This window comes from Brienomyrus brachyistius, chromosome 21 (assembly GCF_023856365.1).
Source record: "Brienomyrus brachyistius isolate T26 chromosome 21, BBRACH_0.4, whole genome shotgun sequence".
NCBI classification, from domain to species: domain Eukaryota; kingdom Metazoa; phylum Chordata; class Actinopteri; order Osteoglossiformes; family Mormyridae; genus Brienomyrus; species Brienomyrus brachyistius.
Genome location: NC_064553.1, coordinates 17,887,501 through 17,907,240, shown reverse-complemented (window position 1 = coordinate 17,907,240; position 19,740 = coordinate 17,887,501). Strand labels below are relative to the sequence as shown.

General features: G+C 46.1%; 2 protein-coding genes across 7 annotated transcripts in view; both read right to left on the bottom strand.

Annotated features, from left to right (window-relative positions):
* Positions 1-613: 613 nt before the first annotated feature.
* Positions 614-6,813, bottom strand: tada1 (transcriptional adaptor 1). Its single transcript, XM_048989968.1, has 8 exons — positions 6,586-6,813; positions 6,128-6,219; positions 4,361-4,426; positions 4,159-4,256; positions 3,685-3,900; positions 2,242-2,393; positions 1,907-2,063; positions 614-1,384 (listed from the first exon to the last, which is right to left on the bottom strand). Exons 1-8 carry the CDS (start codon positions 6,657-6,659, stop codon positions 1,232-1,234), a joined length of 1,008 nt encoding a protein of 335 aa, XP_048845925.1. The 5' UTR covers positions 6,660-6,813; the 3' UTR covers positions 614-1,231.
* A 1,784-nt stretch (positions 6,814-8,597) lies between these two features.
* LOC125716484 (ras-specific guanine nucleotide-releasing factor RalGPS2-like) overlaps positions 8,598-19,740 on the bottom strand; it is a 76,775-nt gene continuing 65,632 nt past the window's right edge. For 2 of the 6 annotated variants that reach the window (XM_048988803.1, XM_048988802.1), the window contains exons 10-21: positions 18,611-18,748; positions 18,424-18,514; positions 18,260-18,327; positions 18,034-18,172; positions 16,650-16,801; positions 16,526-16,580; positions 15,822-15,899; positions 14,522-14,627; positions 13,892-13,984; positions 12,580-12,685; positions 11,764-11,855; positions 8,598-11,587 (exon numbers count right to left, since the gene is read on the bottom strand). In XM_048988803.1, coding sequence (XP_048844760.1) covers positions 11,558-11,587; positions 11,764-11,855; positions 12,580-12,685; positions 13,892-13,984; positions 14,522-14,627; positions 15,822-15,899; positions 16,526-16,580; positions 16,650-16,801; positions 18,034-18,172; positions 18,260-18,327; positions 18,424-18,514; positions 18,611-18,748 — 1,148 coding nt within the window. In that variant the 3' untranslated portion in view covers positions 8,598-11,557. The other 4 variants (XM_048988804.1, XM_048988805.1, XR_007384345.1 and 1 more) reach the window with 3 other exon arrangements.

Sequence of the window (19,740 nt, the reverse complement as noted above, 5' to 3'; positions counted from 1 at the left end):
GGCGCCGACGTTTAATAATGAGTTATGCTACATACACACAATAACCAGAGGATAACTCCAACCCGCACAGATGGTGCATAGGCAGGCAAACACTGCTGATTAACATTGTTACTAACCAATGGTCAATATCAAGTCGACTGGGTGGTTAGTGTAAATTAAAATAATGAAGGCTAATCATATCACTGGAAGATTGTAATTAACACAACAGAACTGTAATGTCTGCCACTCATGGTCTCCTACAGACTTTTCAACATGGCTGGTAGATGGGAATGACGTCAGGAAGCCTGCGCTTTTCTCATAGGGCTGACTGTTAGGCGTCATTTTAATGGTAACATTCTTACTGCATGCATGCGGACTCGAATGCCGCCACTCTCATTCATTCCACAATCCAAAGACATGCATTTAGGGTAACTGATATCCCAAAATTGCCTTTTCCAGGAAGCACAAGACCCAATGCTTCCCTTATACTAGAATATGTGCACAGGAATATTTAAGCAAGATCTCTGTCCACAACGGGCAGGATGTGGGTGTCAGCCAGCGGGTGTCAGCCAGCTCAGTGACCATGGTGTAAGCACTCAGTTTACAATAGACATTTACAGATCCACTACAAAAATTAAACAAACTACTTTTTATTTGCAAAAGCCCAGAATGACTGACAATTCCCCCATTACCCGTATAACATTCCCGTGCTGCTCTCACAAATTGTCTTATTAATCCATTTGCAGTGCAATGAAATACGTTAAATCAGGCACAACCCATCACAGCAACATGAATCAGTCATTTTTTCCTCAGCTCATGTCCTCTGTGGCATTTATAAAATAAAAAAATAAACTCTATGAATGAAGACAATGGAGTCTTACAGTTCACACTTTCGAAGGAGGGTGATAATGATGGAGGGCATGAGAAAAGCACTCCACACATAGTCAAGTATGAACAAATATGACCAAATCCTGCACCAAGCATTTTAATATGTACATGTACAAAATTCCTCGACAAAATGTCAACGTCCTGATCGTGCTAATCCCCTGATGGTGTGGGTCCCTGTAGTCCTGGATTATCCAGCCACGTTCCTCTTCACATTCTCCTCCAACACAAAGGAGAACGAGCAGATCAGATCCATCTTGCACCTGTCATCCACATCTCCTGTGGCTTTAAGACTGTCAGCGACGCAACATCGCCATCTAGCTGTCAGACAAGGTACAGTTCTGTACCCGAGTGGTGGTAGCGGCGGTCAGTAAATGAGCAGGCCCTCCTGGCCGGCCAGGCGGCGTCGGTGCACCTGGTCCTGCTCCAGCTCCTCGTGGCTGGGGTGCCAGAGCTGTGCTAGGATGCGCTCCATGCTGAGGGCGTAAACCGTGTGGGACGGCACCACAGCGCGATGCACCTGAGCCGAGGCAAACAGACAGCATCTCCTCACTCACTGCTCACCTGGACCTCTGAGAGACCCAAGCACTGATGCTACCTGAGCTCAGTATCCATCACCAGCTGCTATGACCCACATGTCCAGCAAACACAGATGCAGAATGGTGTGCTCTCTGGGGGGCAGAGTGCTGACTTATTTTTTACACCCTCCATCAGCAGTGGTGATGGTAAATAATAGCTACCATGAAATCAAATTAAATTCACCATCATCCATCCATCCATCCATCCATCCATCAGAAGCTCAGGGCATAAGACAGGTGATTCTCTGGAGAGGATGTCTGTCCATCACGCAGACAAAGACACACGCGCGCGCACACACACACACACACACACACACACACACACACACACACACACACACACACACACACACACACACACACACACACACACACACACACACACACACATCTGTAGCAATAACAGCAGGATAATTACCCTGTACAGAATGTAGCCTGTAATGTTTATTAAAAACTAGCATTACCAGCAGGGCCTCCAGTAGATCAGCCATGTTAATGGGCGGCAGTGGGGGGGGCAGGGAGCCCCCAGAACATGCCAGCAGAAGGGCCGCCTGCTGCTCGGCTTCGTCAGGGGACACCTGGGGGGGCGGGCCTGCAGGGAGGGAGGCACTAGGAGGGGGGCTGGAGAGGGGGGGGGCACCCAAAGCAGTCTGTCACTACACAGCCATGCACTGAAGGCACATTTCATATAAAGGGTTCCAGAGAACACAGACTCCCTCTGCTGCTGGATCAGGAATCTTATTTTTCCCAGTCAGATCTGCTGGCGTACCAAGAATGCAAAGGGGGGGGGGGTCCTCACCACTCTGTGACGCTGTGATACGCCGCCACGCTGTTCTTCAGGTAGGGCTGAGGGGTGACGTCGCTCCCGAAGGCGTAGGGGAAGTGGCCGTCACGCAGACGGTAGGCTTTGCGCCGCGAGATCACCGCAGTCAGCACATCTTTCAGGTGAACCTGTCAGGCAGGATGCAGTGACCAGCAAGGCATCTTATTAAATCGCTGCTGGAAAAACCCTCACTGCCTAAATGAGGCGCTCTGACTTAAGTAGATTATATACTTAAAAAGCCAGAAGTTCTCTCTTCTTTAAGTTCTTCCTGGAGATGACAGAAATTGAATAGTGCTAAACGTTCACACGATGCTGCTGACTCTCAGATCACACACACACACACACACACACACACACACACAAGTTGGTCTTCCGATCTAAATGGGGACCGTCCATTCATTTCTATATGACACGACACCCTTAACCCCTACCCAGCCCTAACCTTAACCATAAGCAACCAACCCAAATACAAGACTTTTGGCACTTTTACTTTTTTGATCGCATTCACAGATTTTTATAAAACTGAGGTTATCCAAATCAGGACCTGAAGAAGTGTCCCTAAATGTCAAGAATTTTCAGGTTTTACTACACTTTGGGGACTTTCCCCAAATGTGATCTATGCAATCCCACACACACATAGAGTTCCACCTCATTGTTCTCTTTGTGGGGACTCAGTGCGCTTATGGTCCATCAATGCGGAGAGATAAACAAAGAAATCACTCCATTCATGCTCCATAACCTCTAACCACAGTGAGACTGGAGCCCATCCCAGGAGGCAACGGACACACAGTCCTGTACTCCAGCACAGTGTTTTCTGGGGACCAAACGGTCTGCAATTTTGCTCCCTCCCAGCTTCCTGCCAGACAGGCATGGACCATCTGTGGGTCCCTGAGGAACGGATCAGGAAACGCTGCTCCAGAATATGCAGAGACACCCATCAAGCAGAACTGGAAGTTTTAGGAGTGTAGGAAGAATCTCATGCTATGGAGGAAATATGCAAACTCAAAGCCACAAACACTACACGCCGAGCATCACGGCACCTAACGGCTACCAGAAAGAAAAACAATACACTAACAACCACAAGTGTGTTTTAACCCACCCCACTCCTCCCATTTTAATACACCAGTACACTGCCCAGACTAGCTGCCAAGTCATCCCTGTCTCCCTGGCAACAACCACTCAGTTTAAGGTATGACGATTCCAGCCGGAATTCCTCCGCCAGTTATGCTGCCACTGAGAAGAGGAAGGTGACTACATTTATTCAAATAAAATTTTTAAGGGCCAGCGGTGATGACTGCCCTGTCAGACACGGGATCTCAACCTACAACCTTCCAAACACACAGATCTCTAATCCGCTGATCTCGTGCCCCTTTCCTCTGATATCGCCAAACAGAACAAAACCACCCCTTAGCTACACACCTCCACGGCGCAGACGAGCATGCCCACTGCATCCTCCGTGACGTTGTCCAGGCCGAGCTCGAAGGCCGTCACCATCATACGTGCCTCCAGCTGGCCGCGGGTTGGCAGCAGCAGGGTATGGGCACTCAGACGCAGCTCCTCATCCTCGCCCGGGCTCAGCTCCCGTGGGCTGAAGGGCTGCGCCGCGCTCAGGGGGTTCTGGGGCTGGAACCGGTGCTGAAGGCATGGATGGGGAGCAGGGTCACACGGGCAGACTCTTTCCCCCCCCCAGCGTCCAGGGAGCTCATATTTTGCTCTCCATAGTTTGCTCATAAGTTAAGTCAAGTCATAAGTTAAGTCAAAAGCCATTTCTGGAAAAAAAGGCAGTTTACTGCTATGCATGTAATACAATACCCACGTTCAATGTTCGTCTTAGTTTTTATCGTTCCACTTACAAACACATTTAATAAAGCTGGGATTCAAGACAAAACTCACATCAAATTTCTGTCTAACAGATGGGAATTTCTTCTTTCGGTTGGGTTTGCCAGGCTTAGATGCAGAGCCGCCTTGCCATGGTAAAGAACCGGGGCCCTCTGTTGGATGGGAAGAGAAGTTCACAAGGACTGCCAGGACACGTTCATGGGTCAGGCTTCAACAGTCTGGGCATTTTCATATTTGGATGCAAAACTCCTTTTACCTGGTGCAGAAACTATGATCTGGCAGCGGGTAAGAATAGCCAGCAGAAAGTCATTGTGAACATGCACTGTAAAAAAAAGGATAGACAAACATCTTTAAGAAAAACAAAGCTATCATCACTGCTATGTGTAGGTTTTGAAGCTTTGTTTGCATGATCACTATCAAGATCATCCATCCATCCATTTTCCAAACCGCTTTTCCTACTGGGTCATGGGGGGTCCAGAGCCTATTCCGGAAGCAATGGGCATGAGGCATTGAACAACCCAGGATGGAGGGCCAGCCCATCGCAGATCAAGATCATCCAGACAACTGAAATTCTACTAAAAATGTTGACCATAAACATATGATGGCTGAATTAAAACCTATATAATACGGGATCCCAATGTTATTAATTTTACAGTAAAAAGCAAGCATTTGTGATGCGTTCTAAAAACCCAGAATGTGCTTATGCAACTCCGTGATTTAGCAATCAAAATTGCCAGGAAAATGTGTATATTTATGGATACTCTGGCCTATGCAACATTTCAGTAAAACCAGGAAAAGGTGACACCCATTGTAAAGCTGGGGACTGCCAGCAAAATGGCAGCATTTCATACCACCAAGCGGCGCGAGTCAGACACAAAGTATTTGCCTTGAAGAAATTGATATACTAAATTTCAAATACTACATCTTGCCACCTCCTATCAATTGAAATATCTGTGATTATTACCAGTTGAACTGAATGTCAATTAAGTGTCAAACATTTGCATGCATGGATCGATGTATATAAATAGGCTATAGTCATGAGAATGGAGGATTAGAACGAAAGGTTATTGTTACTTGTCTACCGTTTGCAATTTGTCGATTTGGCATTTAATGAATGCAAATGCATCACACCGGACCTGTGCACAACTAATTATTTCTTTCCCTCGTTCTTCAGGTTCAATCATGTCTTTTGGATATAATATATTCTGTAGCGCTGACGGAGTTCATTACAACAGCAAAGTGCTGTGATCCAACACACTTTTTCTTGATTGCGGTACTTGTGCTTAGGCCACCTGACTTAACATTTTTCAAGCCTCTAACTCATACTGTTTAAAAATCCAGTTGGTTTATTTAATTTACAGTACTTTGCACCCAGGGTAGCTTGATTTGCATATGTTCTTTTACACTGACCATTTAAGGTTATTTGTGGATAGGAACTGGACAGGATCTCAGGCCCCTGCATGTACATACATTTAGAGTACAGTTCTGACCGACCAAGGGGACAATGTTTACATATATGTGTTTACAGAGTTTGATAAATGAGACCCCCTGAAATGTAGCTACAAAGGTGCCCCGAACCCATTCAGTGTTTACAGCTAGCAATGCAGTACGATAAAAACAACTGTGTCTGACAGGTATGTGTGTGCCTGGTTAGATCGGAGGATATGTGCGGTTGAGAGGCAGATTATTCTTTCTCTTTGTTCATTTGGTCTTAGTAATGCCACTGGTCCTTTACAAACTGATAAAAAAAAGAGAAATATGTAGTTGAGCCTGTAGTGTGATTTCTGTGTCGATGTTGTTATGAGACTCGCCCAACCACGCTCTTGATTTCTGGCATCGTTGTTGGGCTATACAGTTAAACTGTAAATTATCCTTCAATTACGGCTGGTTCAACGAATGGCATGTGCTAACTCAAAAAAAAAATCATACATTTATATAAATCGGCATAAATTAAAGGACTGACTGAAAGACTATCTTCCCAGTTTATAACACCCCTTATCTGCCCCAAATAAAAACAGTTTACCGTTGTCTTGACCCAGAAGCCGGCGAGCCTCAGCATCAAACTCGTCCTTGCTTATCTTCTGTTTGAACCATAACTTGAGGTTGGCCCAGTACCTGTAAAAACATCAAACCGAGCCCGGAAGCGATTCATTTCAGCCCAAGGCTCCCACCTCCTCTTCGCATCTCTAGACGACCGGCGAGATACAGCTTCTGCTAGCGGCAGCAATGAACCAGCGACAGTAATAATAACAACGAAGATACTACAAACGACCAAAAGACGCGGCTCAAAACGCGATAGCTCCAGTTTGCATGTATTACATTTAGCCAGTACCGCAAATACCAGCACAGACACCAAAATGGAAAAGTCTCTATGGCCTTCCAAGCCACGCAGTTATGTTATTTCACTTGCATTTAAAGCCTAAATGTGACTTGTGCGTAAGGTGCTTAGGAAGGATTTTGCAGTTCCCTTTCTTTACTTACTGCTTCACGTTATCACCTATAGCATCGGTCAAATTCTTCTTTGCAACTTCCAGCTCGCTAACATGGGTAGCCATGGCTGCGATATGATCGTTTTACCCAGGCATGTACAATCGAGCTCAGTTTAAGATGCATCGATTAGATAGACGAGGGAGAGGGAGCCGGATTAACACTCAAGTCTTCTTCATGGGATCTCGCAACATGTACCATAACCACCCAAGAAGTGCATACCGCCGCCTAGCTGCTGAATACTGATAGACACTTATACTGCTCAAAGTCATCGATCATTGTCAAAAAACGCCTTTCTTGATTCATTGACGTTAATTTGTATTTCTTTCCAAGAACTAAATCCAGGAGTAGTGAATCCTCACTAAAACATTCTTAGGCTTAGCACTTATTACTTAGGGTCATCTGCAGAAACGGTAATTCACTATTAATTATAAAACACACTGGCGTCAGGAGTCCAGCCAAGGCGATTTTAGGATTTGATCCTTAAGTAGGCGAATACGAATTGTATCTGAAAATATGGGACAAATCGCTATGTATATTTAAACCTAATTGGTCCCGTAAAAGACCATATAACTACGTATTAAAGTATAACAAATTTCCTTTTCCGATAACAGCAGCAAGAATATTGACTTATTGCCACTAGGTGGCGACATGGAACCATCTGCTCGCAGTATTATAGGAAGGCATTTGTAGTTACATAATACAAAGCGAAACGATTAAACCATGCGACCGGTAACTACCGCAGCACCATTATTGCAGAGATTGGAGATTCCATCCACCATGACATTCCATTCACGTCTCCAAAGTCTGTTAGGAACGTAAGGGCTAATGTCAGATGACCAGCTGTCTTTTACTGAGCACTTAACATGGGGTCTTCCAATCCTGCAGGTTTACCCTATATAAAAATTAGGAAGATCAGGCTTTTTCTGTCTAAATTTGCAGCTCAGTTTCTAGTCTAGACATTTGTTATGCCACAGAATGACTACTGGCAGATCTACCAACTTGTGCTATCAGATCACTGCAGATGATTCAAAACACGGTAGCACGTCTGATATTCAGTCAGCCCAAGTGTTCTTATGTCACACCCTCCTTGTCACTGTTCCCTGGTTTCACCAGTCCTTGGTGCTGGCTTACAATGGACACACGTCCATCTCCATCAAATGGCTCCTCAAGACCTATGTCCCACCTCGCCCCCTTCGGTCACCAAACTAACACCACTCCCATTGCCAAGGTGAGAAGTGTCACTCCAGACTGTGCGGTACCTCAGTGGTGGAATTAACTGCTGAACCACATCCAGTCATCAGGCTCCATCTTCACCTGCAAGAAAACGCCGTAAGACTCACCTGTTCCATGAATTCCGTTACTAGCTTGATTGTTCTGTGAATGTGTTTATGTTACACTTACTGGCACTTGCATAGTCTAATATAACTATTATCAAAGTAAGAACCTAATAAGTATTTGTGCAGCCGTTGCATAGCGTTTTGAGCCTAGCTGCATTTATGCCTAGTCTACTCCTTGACAGCATGAATTTTTGCAATGTGCTAATTGCTTCGCTTGAATGTTGCTTTGGACAAAAGCATCTGCCAATTATGTAAAGCTGTATTCAAGTCTGAATTATATCCTTGGTTTTAAAACAAAAGGTTATATCTTTTGGAAGTTCTTCAAAAGCAAACCAAGCAATGGACATGACTATTTCCTCTCTGTTCAGATGCATTCCACGGTCCATGTATTAAACATCATAACATATAAACAAGAACGTAATGTTTTGATAATGTTCACAAATCGCACCACTACAGACATAGCCTTCAGTGGCATTACCATTGTAATTTTTTTCCAGTTCGTTTTCTAATGAACTTTTAATTTGTCACAATTAAATATCAAATTAGATGCTAATTTTTCAGAACATAAATATTAAAAATGTAGTTTGCAACATTCGGAATAACCCTCATCTCCATCCATCACAATCTGCTGCTCCCATGCAAAATAAAATGAACTGAAACAAAAGGTTCAACAATCCAAGTACATTTTTATTTCAGTAGGAAAAATCTAGTCAGGCCTGTACCTAAAATCTTCAAATGCTTACTGTTGTGCAAACACAATATCATGATGTTTATTCACTCATACATATTTGGGTATTTTATCTTCACATTCCACTTTCAGGAATTAAAAAAAAAAAACCCAAACTTAAAAAAGGAGGATTGTTTTGACCTGCCTTGTACCCATGAGCACATCACTCAGTTCAAAGGTCATTGTGCTCACCTGGGACATACAGCCTGTGTGAAACACTGACCCCGGCAGCCACCCATCTGGGTGTGAGACTGGAAGGCCAGGGAGGTGACTGACGGTGACTCGGCAGCCTGATGACACTCAGTAACACAATCATCGGTCAAGTTACTAACCAGTCCAGCATTACGTGCCAATCTCAGGCTCAGTAATGGGCAGCAAGCAGCACAATGTACACATCAGCATTTCTGTCAAGCACAGGCGTGACTGTACATGTGCATCTGTAGATGTATTTTGTAGATCACAAACATAAACTTCATGAAAAAAATTCTGTTAAGATTTGGACAAATTATTACTAGAATTGGGGTGGGGGGATTTATTATTTAAAGCCATGTCTTTATTTAGACTCCTTAAAAGCCAATCCATTCATGTGTCTGGTGTGCAAATAGTCCCAGAAGTTACAACAAATCTCCGGTTAGTGCAGGTACCCCTGGTCTTCACTCAGTGTCATGTCAGGACTCCTACTCACCACAAACTCCCCTTTTAACCACTGAACAAAGCCGGTGCAGTAAGGGGCCAAGCATGGCCTGTTCACAGATCCCTTGTAGATCATTTACACCTTTAAAGGTATCCTTTTCTCTTTCTTGTTACCATGCTGGAGATGCACCAAATTACCTACAGAGTTGCTTTACTCAGAACGACGCATTGGAGAAATGGTGTCCATAGTGACATTTTATGGAGAGGCTACCTAACTCGCCCTTGGCACAAACAGAATAACACACAATATCTCACAGCGAACTGGGTCTGGGAGCTACTGGTTAAATCTCAATTAGAAACAAGCACTGGCATGTGCGTACACTGGGCTAAATGATAACACAACAGCCTAATGCACACGCTCGGCTTTTTGACCCCACCCTCCCCCGACATCATCCAATCAATGGCTGCCTTACTGCCTCATCTAGTGTCCTGGTGCTCACTGCTCCCTCTCTGCAACCCTCATGGCACCCAAATGAACCTGTCTACAGAATTCTGAGCCTGACAATTTCATAGAAAAAACTAAAACTAAATCTAAATACTTTGCTTTTTGTACTGCCAATTTGTGTTGCATAATATTCATGTTATATCTTATATTTACATTTTCCTTATTTAGCAGAGCCATTAATCCAAAGCAATGTGCATTTTGAGAGTGCAGGGTCAGTCAATCCCTGTAGCGTTTTGGGGTTAAGGCCCTTGCTCAGGGGCCCAATAGTGAAACCGACCCTTGGATTCATTTTCAAAATAACTATAATTTTCTTCTACTGCAATGTCCACAAAGCACCCAGCCCCTAAAAGTGTAATTCACACCAATTTGACTGCCAAGATACAAATTCAAATTCACAAATGGAAGCAAAATGCCGGCAATATTTGAAAAACATAGATATAAGGATTTGTGCCTTTTACATTAAAAATAAAAATTCATAGTGAACTAGCAGGGCTTGAGTTGTTGAGGTCTATGCGTACGTTAGGGTCTGAAGTCAGCTTAACATTGCTTAATAGCGTCAGGAAGAACATGACGTTTGTATGATCCTACATGTGATGTGCCCAGACCGCCCTGCGAAGGCCATCAGGGTGAGTGCTGGCTGTCACAGATCAACATATCAAATGCACATTTAAAAAAGTCAAGTAATGAGAAATGGTACATAAGACACTCAAATGGCAAATAAATGTAATAGCTAAACAACCGAATGCATGAACAATATTCCCGTAAAAAAATAATACTGGAGAACACTCAAACACAGCTAAGTAAAAGATAAAGGAAACGTCTGTACTTTGTGTAGCTGATAAGCGTGTGTTTTTACAGGTGACGGTACGTCACAGAGCTCATGTTTCACTCATCCTCGTGAAACACGCTCACTCACTCGCAATCCTCCATAGTCTTTCAGCTGCTCACTGTGAAGGTCTCATTAACAAGGTTTGATCTAAATGTTCATTGAAGGAATTCATGCTGGCAGAAAAAAAAAGTTTCTAAAAAAAATGAATGAATGAACTAATCAAAACGTGATCACAAAAACATACATTGTACCTACAGTATTTGAATTCTTATTTATAAATTTACCCAGAGAGTGTATACTTATAAAGGAAGAGAACTGAATATTTGAATATTCCGAAAGTGCTTAAAAAGCTGCAACGACGAGTCCGTTCACAAATAAAGCAAAAGGCGCCCCCAAAAAATGGCAACTGAAAATCCTGTTTCATGCTTCTTTCTTCAGTAGCAACCAGCTGTGAAAATACTCAACCCCTACAATGAGGAAGGGCTTCAGAGGGACAAATGGTGTTTGCTCCGTAAACTTCTCCCAGGCACCCCAGGTTTAGTGCGCACCACTAAGCAGGCGTCCCTCTGGGGCCAATACCTGGGCCCATTTACTAGTCTACAATGCAACACGGGCAGGACAAAAAGAAACGGTAATGGGAAGGCTAGGTCCAGCTGGCAAGCAAAGAGGAGGCCAGACGACACTGAGGTCCCACGCGATGCGATCCGCATCCGTTCCAAGGTCCCCACATGTTTACGAGGAAAAGGAAACAGGCCTAAAGCAGCATTTTGGAGCTGCAGGGCAGCATGGTCCTGTGGTCAGTGGTTAATCCAGCCAGAGGCAGCAGGCAAAGCCCCTCCAGCCTTAAGGCAGCAGTGGCAGGTGGGCAGGCTCTGGTAAGGGCAGTGGGAGGCGAAGTCGTCACACTGCTGCGGGCTCCGTGGGTGGGATGCTCACTCGAAGGACATCAGGTTTGCAGGAACCTGCCACAGAGGGGATGGAGGGAGGGACAGTTTCTCAGGGTTAGCGTGTGACATATTTAAATGGTCTTCCCTTTCCCTGAATGAAATGGAAGATGTGTTGTCACCATGGTAATTAGCATAAACCTAGGCTAAGAATCCATCCAAGTTCTGACCTGATCAGATGTATTGGGAATTACCTGCTGCTTGTTGCTCTGGCAGGCTGCACTCAGGTGCTTAAACCACAGCTGAGCATTCGCCCGGCTTCCCGCCTGATACTTGTAAGTATTTCCTTAAAAGGAAAAAAAAAGACAATGAGATCTGAAACCTGAGTTCACACAGAGCTCCTTCAGAATCCCACGTATGGAACTGACAGGCGAGACGAGGTATAACATAAACATACGTTTATATTTAATTTTACAATCTTGTCCAAAGCGACATATACGTGAAGTAAATAGCACATTACTGCCGTAGATGTTGTTTAGCAATCCAATAGGTATCACTGCAGCTAAGCTGAGCTTCCATCGAATGCCTGTTTACAAGTGTATACAGTACAGGAGCAAGAAAGAATTAATTACACTAAATTAATACACTTGGATCTGTGTGCAGTAGCTGGAGAGTGTTACAACACAGCTTTCCCAGATCACTGGCACCTTGCAAGATGCACCATGTGGATGCTGGTGTCAGCTGAGTCATCTGGCACGTGTCTCTAAAGCCGAAGCTGAGGATATAAGATTCCTCCCCAGGGCTTGACTCGGTTTCACTGAAGGCAGTGCTGAGTGCAGATGGTAAGACTACAGCACCCGTATCCTGGGACTGTGTGGCCCCATGTCCAACAGGAACCAAAACAGCCCGAGATGAGAAACAGATGGTCACAGAGTTACCGAGGCAAGGGTGTGGTCAGTTCAGAGAAAAGCCCGGCCATCCAGGGAGGCTTCTCAGTACATTCCCACAATGCAACAGCAATAAAAAGGGCATGACCTCTGCACTGATTCACAATAAGCTTGAGTGCTCACCGCGTTCAGAGTCAGTCAGCAAGAAGACATCTGAGTGCTCGGGGTCGTCTGCCATCATGGACATCCAGCCTACCACTGACACGCTCTTGCTGGAGGTGGATTTGAACTGTCACGAACACACGGACATACTTTGGCCGTTTTTCCAGAAAACATCAGCTATAGCGCTTTTCTGCCATCTTTACAAGATACAGGGTATTCGCAGTGCACAGCCCAGTGAAGACATGGGCAATATTTCTGATTCATGTACTTAAAAGACATATTTTGAATACAAAATAGTTGTATTTGACTTCATAAAAATGATTATGTAATTTGTATCAAAATACATGGTTGTTCAGAACTTTTGTATTTTGAAAATGCAAGAAATACTTTCCCCAACTTGTATGTATGATGACATCATGTGCAAAACGGGCCTGTTTAGTTTTTTCCAGACATTTTAATGAATGGTCATTAGAACCAATAGTTGATTACTTGTGGTGAAGCAAAAGACTCACATGCTCCATTCAGGCCTACTAGTGTTTAACGTTTTGGGGATATTGCTGAGTGAAGCACTTAAATTATTGTTTATTTTTTTTCATTTTAAATCTTGTTTGAGTCATACGCATCTGAGCAGCATAAAAGGAAGCAATTCAATTACAGGTTTGTTACTTTTTAATTTTACTGACTTAATCTGAATGTTCACGTGAGTAGTTAAATATATCCTAATACTTCTGAATTTTTGATCTTAGTTTGGTTTCACATTTATATTGTGTCTCATTAAGCAGTGGAAAATGTGGCTCTTATGCTTGGCCAATTGAGTCGGTGTGCTTCTGAAGGAACAGACTGATATAGAAGTTTTGTTTTTTTTAAATACAAAATACTGTAGTTTATTTTGATACTTTCAAATGGGGTATTTTGTGTCAAAATACATTTCTGTGTATTTTTGAAGCCTCATAGCATCCCAGCCACATCCCATGACTGCTGTGACCCTGACCCACCCTGACTAGCAGTATTTGTTCACAGACTATTAGGCGAAGCATCTCTACATACCAATTCACAGTCCTTCAGTCTTTTCAATACCCCTCTCCCTATCTATTAGAACCCACATACAGAAACATGAAGTAAATTTACAGTATGGAAAAAGTTACCCTTTGATCAGTCTGGCTTTTACTCAGCTTTAGTAATCGATACTTTATTGATCCCCATAGGGAAATTGTCTTTACGCCTCCCACAACTTGCTCTTTTTTCATAGAGGAAGTTCTCTGCAGGAGTGATGAAGCCCACTTGCCGTAATTGTGACCCCCCCGGCACACGCACACCTTGCTGACACACTCACGTGTTTTCTCTGCGTGGCCTTCAGAGCCTTGGCGGGGTAGTAGAATAGCTGCGTTCCACACAGAGCCACCCAGTACTTTGTCCACGATGCTACCTGAAAGGTCACAAACACGTCCAGGGGTCACCAGCAGCCAAAGTGAATGCAGGAGCCATTCTGCTTTTTTGCACCATTCTTTTCCAAGTACTCCCATCCTGTTACAATGTAGCTAACGGTCCTCCTTCTATTTAAAATGCCAGAAGCAGAACACCCAGTTAGGCTGACGGCTGCACCATGGTAGAACTGTCCCAACTGATGGTTGATTTAAACCAAGCAGCTCACAGAGAACTCCACTTTCATTCTGCCTTAAAACTTCCTCTCGAAACAAATTGCCCGGCACTCCATTTTACACAAGCCCCTGACCAACTGCGGGCAGAACACTCCAGTAAAATGGGCCAGAAATATTTTCGGATTGTTTTACTTGGAAGTATGAAAAGGGACATGGCAAAGTCCGTCAGTCGCGAACAAACGCTCAGCATACATGGTGCTGACAGCTTGGGAGGGTGGTGTTTGCTTTCGGGAACATCAGAGGGCAGAGCTTTCAGCGTTAGCAGTGCTGTGTCGATGACGCTAAGGAGGATGCGGCTCTCTCACCGCGGGCTTCTTCCCCTCCTTTAGCAGGGTCTTTCTCCGCAGGACCCCCTGTACCGTCACAGCCCCTGGGAACAGGTGTATGGCCAGCTCCTCTGATTCCGCAGAGCTGGGGGGGAAAGGGGGGGGGCGTGGTCAGCTGAGGAGAGCCAAGTGAGGCCAGAAGAGCCACACACACACACACGCATGCATGCGCAATCATACCCATGTGCGTGTGCACGCTCACACACACACACACGCATGCATGCGCAATCATACCCATGTGCGTGTGCACGCTCACACACACACACACGCATGCATGCGCAATCATACCCATGTGCGTGTGCACGCTCACACACACACACACGCATGCATGCGCAATCATACCCATGTGCGTGTGCACGCTCACACACACACACACGCATGCATGCGCAATCATACCCATGTGCGTGTGCACGCTCACACACACACACGCACACACACACACACAAATAGGAATCATAATCTGTTACACACGTACAGCCAACCCCAAGAAATACTGAGAGTTTTACACACCCTGTTTCATATGGCAACAGAAGGCAAAAAGGTAACTGTCCAGATGGCACACAAGACTTAAGTGTGTTAAATCATATTTTAGATCCTAGGACTGGATCATTCAGTGCTTAATATTTGTCCATGTGTATGTGTGTGTCATGCTAATGCAGCATGGACATGTTCCAGCAATAAGCATGTGTATCTACAGAACAAGACATCTCAGGACAGTTACGTCACCAATACCAACAACACTGCCAGGTTATTGAGGGTTGGCTGCGTATCAAGGGAAACCTGAAGACCATGGACGAGTCCAAGAACACGCACATAAAGAATAATCAGTTGTGCTAAATTAAGCAGGTGCTTATGCAGAAAATGCTCCTATTCCCCCAAGTGTTGCCTTCTGCATAACTGAGCAGCCCACACCCCATCCAACATCAGACCCCTCCTGTTACAGGGCAGGGCTTTCTAGTGAGCTCCCTAACTCAGCAAGGTACGGGCATCACTGCCACTGACATCTAGGAATTAAATAACCCGCCTGAGTGAACGGGTCCTTCTGAAGTTCTCTGTGCGTTTATGGACAGTGGACAGGAAAGCCCGCGTAACACAGCACAAGTAACATAGGAGAGAATGACAGAAAAACCGAGGGGGGGGGGGGGGGTGCTGTGGGATGCAGGAAGCTGAAGAAGCAGAGGCTTACAGCATGTGATTCACAGATTAGCCCGTCACCAAATTTCACTGCTCTGCCAGCACTACAAATAGCTGCCCCCTGGTGGGGTGGGGGACATCGTACCTGCCAGCTTTCTGGGCTCCTCTGTAAGGAACTTGAGCCACCCTGGTCACAGGGCCCAGGGAGTGATAGAAGCAGTTCCTGTTGAATTTCAGCATATACAGTAGGTGGTTTACGGCACAGCAGGGCAGAAATCTGTTCCGGATCAAAGCGACTGGTCTGCACGGCTACATCTGAGGTGCTCTCGCCATATAGTGGGAGTGCACTGCTCGGGCCCCCTGGGGGCTTATATGATGAGTGACACGGCCAAGCAGCAAGATGACAAAGCCACCACAAGCAGGCCGAGAGCTGGCAGGGCAGTAACTGCCGGAGTTTGGGTTACATCACGGACCGGTGACCTGACGGCTGCTGTCCCTAGAGCCTCGCTCGTTCTTCCTGAGGCACTTTTGAGTTAAATTTGCAGAGGAATTACTCCAATAAATAACACAGCTTTATCAAGAGGTGAAAGGCTGCTTTGTACAGAGATGGTACACACCTAATGCAATAATAATGCTCCAAGTGAAATACTGTATACCACATTGAAACAACTGTAATTCAATTGCAGAAAGGTCTGATGTGCTCATGCAGGGAGACCCAGAGTGCATGCGGTGACCCCAGCCCGGGTAGGCTGGCGCACTGATCCGTTTCACTAAATTTAGGCTCCCAAGGCAGCATGGAGAGCCGGATGTCAGGGACCATCAGCAGGCGGCATGCCCATGTGTGCTCACCTTTCGAAAGCGGGCCAGGACATCTCCTCACTAAGCTCTGAGCCGTCACTGCTCCCTGCGGACAGAGGTCAACAGTCACACACTGCAGGGGTGTCTTCACATGCGAGAGACGACTACAACCTACCGAGCGAGATGCCGCTGGATAGTGTGGAGCTCTCTGCCTGGCCCCGGGCGGATGTGTGACTCTCCAGGACGCTGTCGTCCAGCAGGTGCCTGGAGCTGGCATTGGGGAAGGTGGCGCTCTTGAACTCGGTCGTGTTTACCTTGTGGATGAAGCTGGAGGGGGCAAGCACAGACGAATGAGACTTCGCTAATGCATACTGCCCTAAAGACAAGACTACTGATGTACTGTAGCACCGATCAATTCTATCAATCCATTCTTCCCTCACATGTGAACAAGACCAAGATACTTAATCTTTACCTCCTGAAACAGTAACTCATCCCGAGCCTGGAGGGGGCAGTCCACCCTTTTCTGGCTGAGAATCATGGCCTCAGACTTGGAGGTGCTAATCCACCTCTCAGTCACTTCACATGGCTGCAAATTTCCCTAATGCATGCTGGGAGTCGCAGCTCGATGGCAACAGGACCACACCATCTGCCAAAAGCAAAGATGTGATCCTGACGTCACCGGACTGCACCCCCTCCGCCCCTTGACTGCACCTAGAAATGTGACCCATCACCATGAAATGAGTCTTATGGGTGAAATTCTACCAGTGCGACTTAAGACTCATTTCGTGGTGATGGGTCACACATTCTGTCCATAAAAGTTATGAACAGAATCAGTGACAAAGGACAGCCCTGATGGAGTCCAACACCCACTGGGAACAAGTCTGACTTATTGGCAGCAATGCAAACTAAGCACTTGCTCTAGACCAAATAGTCTTTAGCAGAAGGCCCTGTACCCCAAACTCCAGAAGTACTTCCACAGGACCCCTCCCCCCGAGGGACATGGCCATATGCCTTTTCCAAGTCCACAAAACACATGCAGACTAGATGAACCCTCCAGTACATTGTAAGGGTAAAATGCTGGTCCAGTGGTCCGCAACCAGAATGGAATCCGCATTGTTCCTCTTCCCACCAGAGAAGCTACATTCTATAACCCCATAGCCAGTTTCAGTAACTGGGGATAGGTCCACGAAGCCACTGCCTTTGACTGCCGCCCAATCCACAATGCACTGGACCCTTATGGCTCCTTCTGCAGGTAGTGAGCTCACAGAGGAATGGTCCCATGTAGCTCATTGGGTCTGTGTCCGGCTGGGCCCTGTGGGTGAAGGCCTGATAAGCTCCCCCACACAGCCCTGGCTTCAGGGCGGGGCCTAGGTAACCCTGCTCCGGGCGAGATTTTCATTCATTGGTTTTATTCTTCATAAATGACATCTGAATCGCACCTACTCTAGACCTAAGACCAGGAGCAACTGCCTTTGAAAACACCACTGTTACTGTACACACAAACCCTGCCACCACTGTAAGATGGCGATTCATCCAGGAAATATTTGCTAGAGACTGACTTGTATCCTAGGCTGCGGCACTTCCTGTGTCCGTAGGGAATGAGGCTTCGTGGTGAAGGGGGCGTGGCCGGCCCTTTGGCCAAGGCGCCGTCTGCTGAGGTTCCTCTCCGGCCACACTGGGGAGAGGATGTATCCGGACCTGGACCGGGAAGAGGCCAAGACTCTGCATTTTGCTACAGTTCCCTCTGAACCCAATTTTTCCTGAGCGACCTGGCCAGACACTAACCTGCGAGGTCCTCCCTGGAGGCTGCGGAGCGAGGGGTGCTGGTGCCAGGCTCAATCTTTAAGGACAGCCTGACAGGAGGGATCACAAGAGGGTCAGCGAACGTAACATTCCATCATGAGTCTAGGCTGTGGCAACGGCAGGTCTAAAGGGTTCCGGCTCTTTACTTGTAGTTGTCATCCTCTACAAACTTCTGAAGCTCCTCGATGTAATGAACAGAGCTGAGATACTTCTGGACGTGGGCCAACACTGGTATATCTGTGGGAAATGGGGGCAGGGGGGGTGATTTAAGGCCATTTGTGGCGAGAGCTGAAAACCGCTGCACTGAAAGGGAGATGGTGCTGCACAACTCACCGTATTCACAGGAGCGTTGCAGGTCAGAGATGATCCTCAGGATGTTGTTCATCAGGTTTGATCGCTGCTCACTCTCCAGGATGCTGCCGGTGGAGGGGTAGGCCGAGTCTATGTAGGTCAAGTCCGACAGATACATCCCTGAAGGACAGGCATTGGAAAGGAGCTTTGGTCGTGGGCGCAACATGCACCGGAAACAATAGAATAAATAACAGCAGCTTTTCTCACGAAGGCCAGTTGTAATCACGATAGAGAGAAAGAAGATGTAGGAGATTTAGAATTTGGACTGAGAATGTACAAGAAGGCAAGAGAGAGAACCTTCAAACCAAAGACCTTTGGAGTGAAGGACAAATACAAGCCTCTGGCCCTGTATGTGTGAGCCACCTGCTGGGAGATGAAAACACAGCCACACTCCCTTCCAAGTCTGCAGTGAGCATGCAGCCTTCTCAGAAATTAAGTTACATTTCAGCATTTGCTATTTTGCTTATTGTACTTCATTTGTCTTACTTGTATAGTGAACACTGAGACATTATGATATCACTATCCTACCAGAACGCTATATAAACAGCTGAACTGAGATCGGATCTCATGCATCTGGGGCTCAGCCAGAAGGTTACAGTGGCAGGAGTGAGAGGAGGAGCAGCGAAGCAGATCAGGCATGTTAACGAGCAGCCTTCCAGGCTCTCAGCGACCGGTCACCCGGCAGGGGGGACTGGAGAGGCAGCCCATGTCAGCTGGACCCAGCTGCGGGCCTCTTGGCCTCCATGAATGGAACTCGAAGCTGAATGTTTACAGTACCGCACAACTGAAGATGAACACAAGTCAGATGAACACAAGTCAGAAATGAGGGAAGAGACATGATCCATGAGGGGGGAAAAAACACAAACTTTCCTTTTGGGTAAAAGCTCAAGAAGAGATGAGAGAATTTAGGAATTTAGACTTTGCAAAATGAGTCCTAGCGTGTTCAAGCAGAACGTTGTGCAGAGCAAATAAAAAGGAGCGAGGGATCTGGGGGGTTAATCCTAGGAGGCATGAGGAAGGAGGGCAAAGGATGGGGGGGGCAGCTTTAAGAAAGCAGACATCAACAGGACAGCAGCATAAGGGTGAAGTAAGAGCTATTCCCTAACAGGATT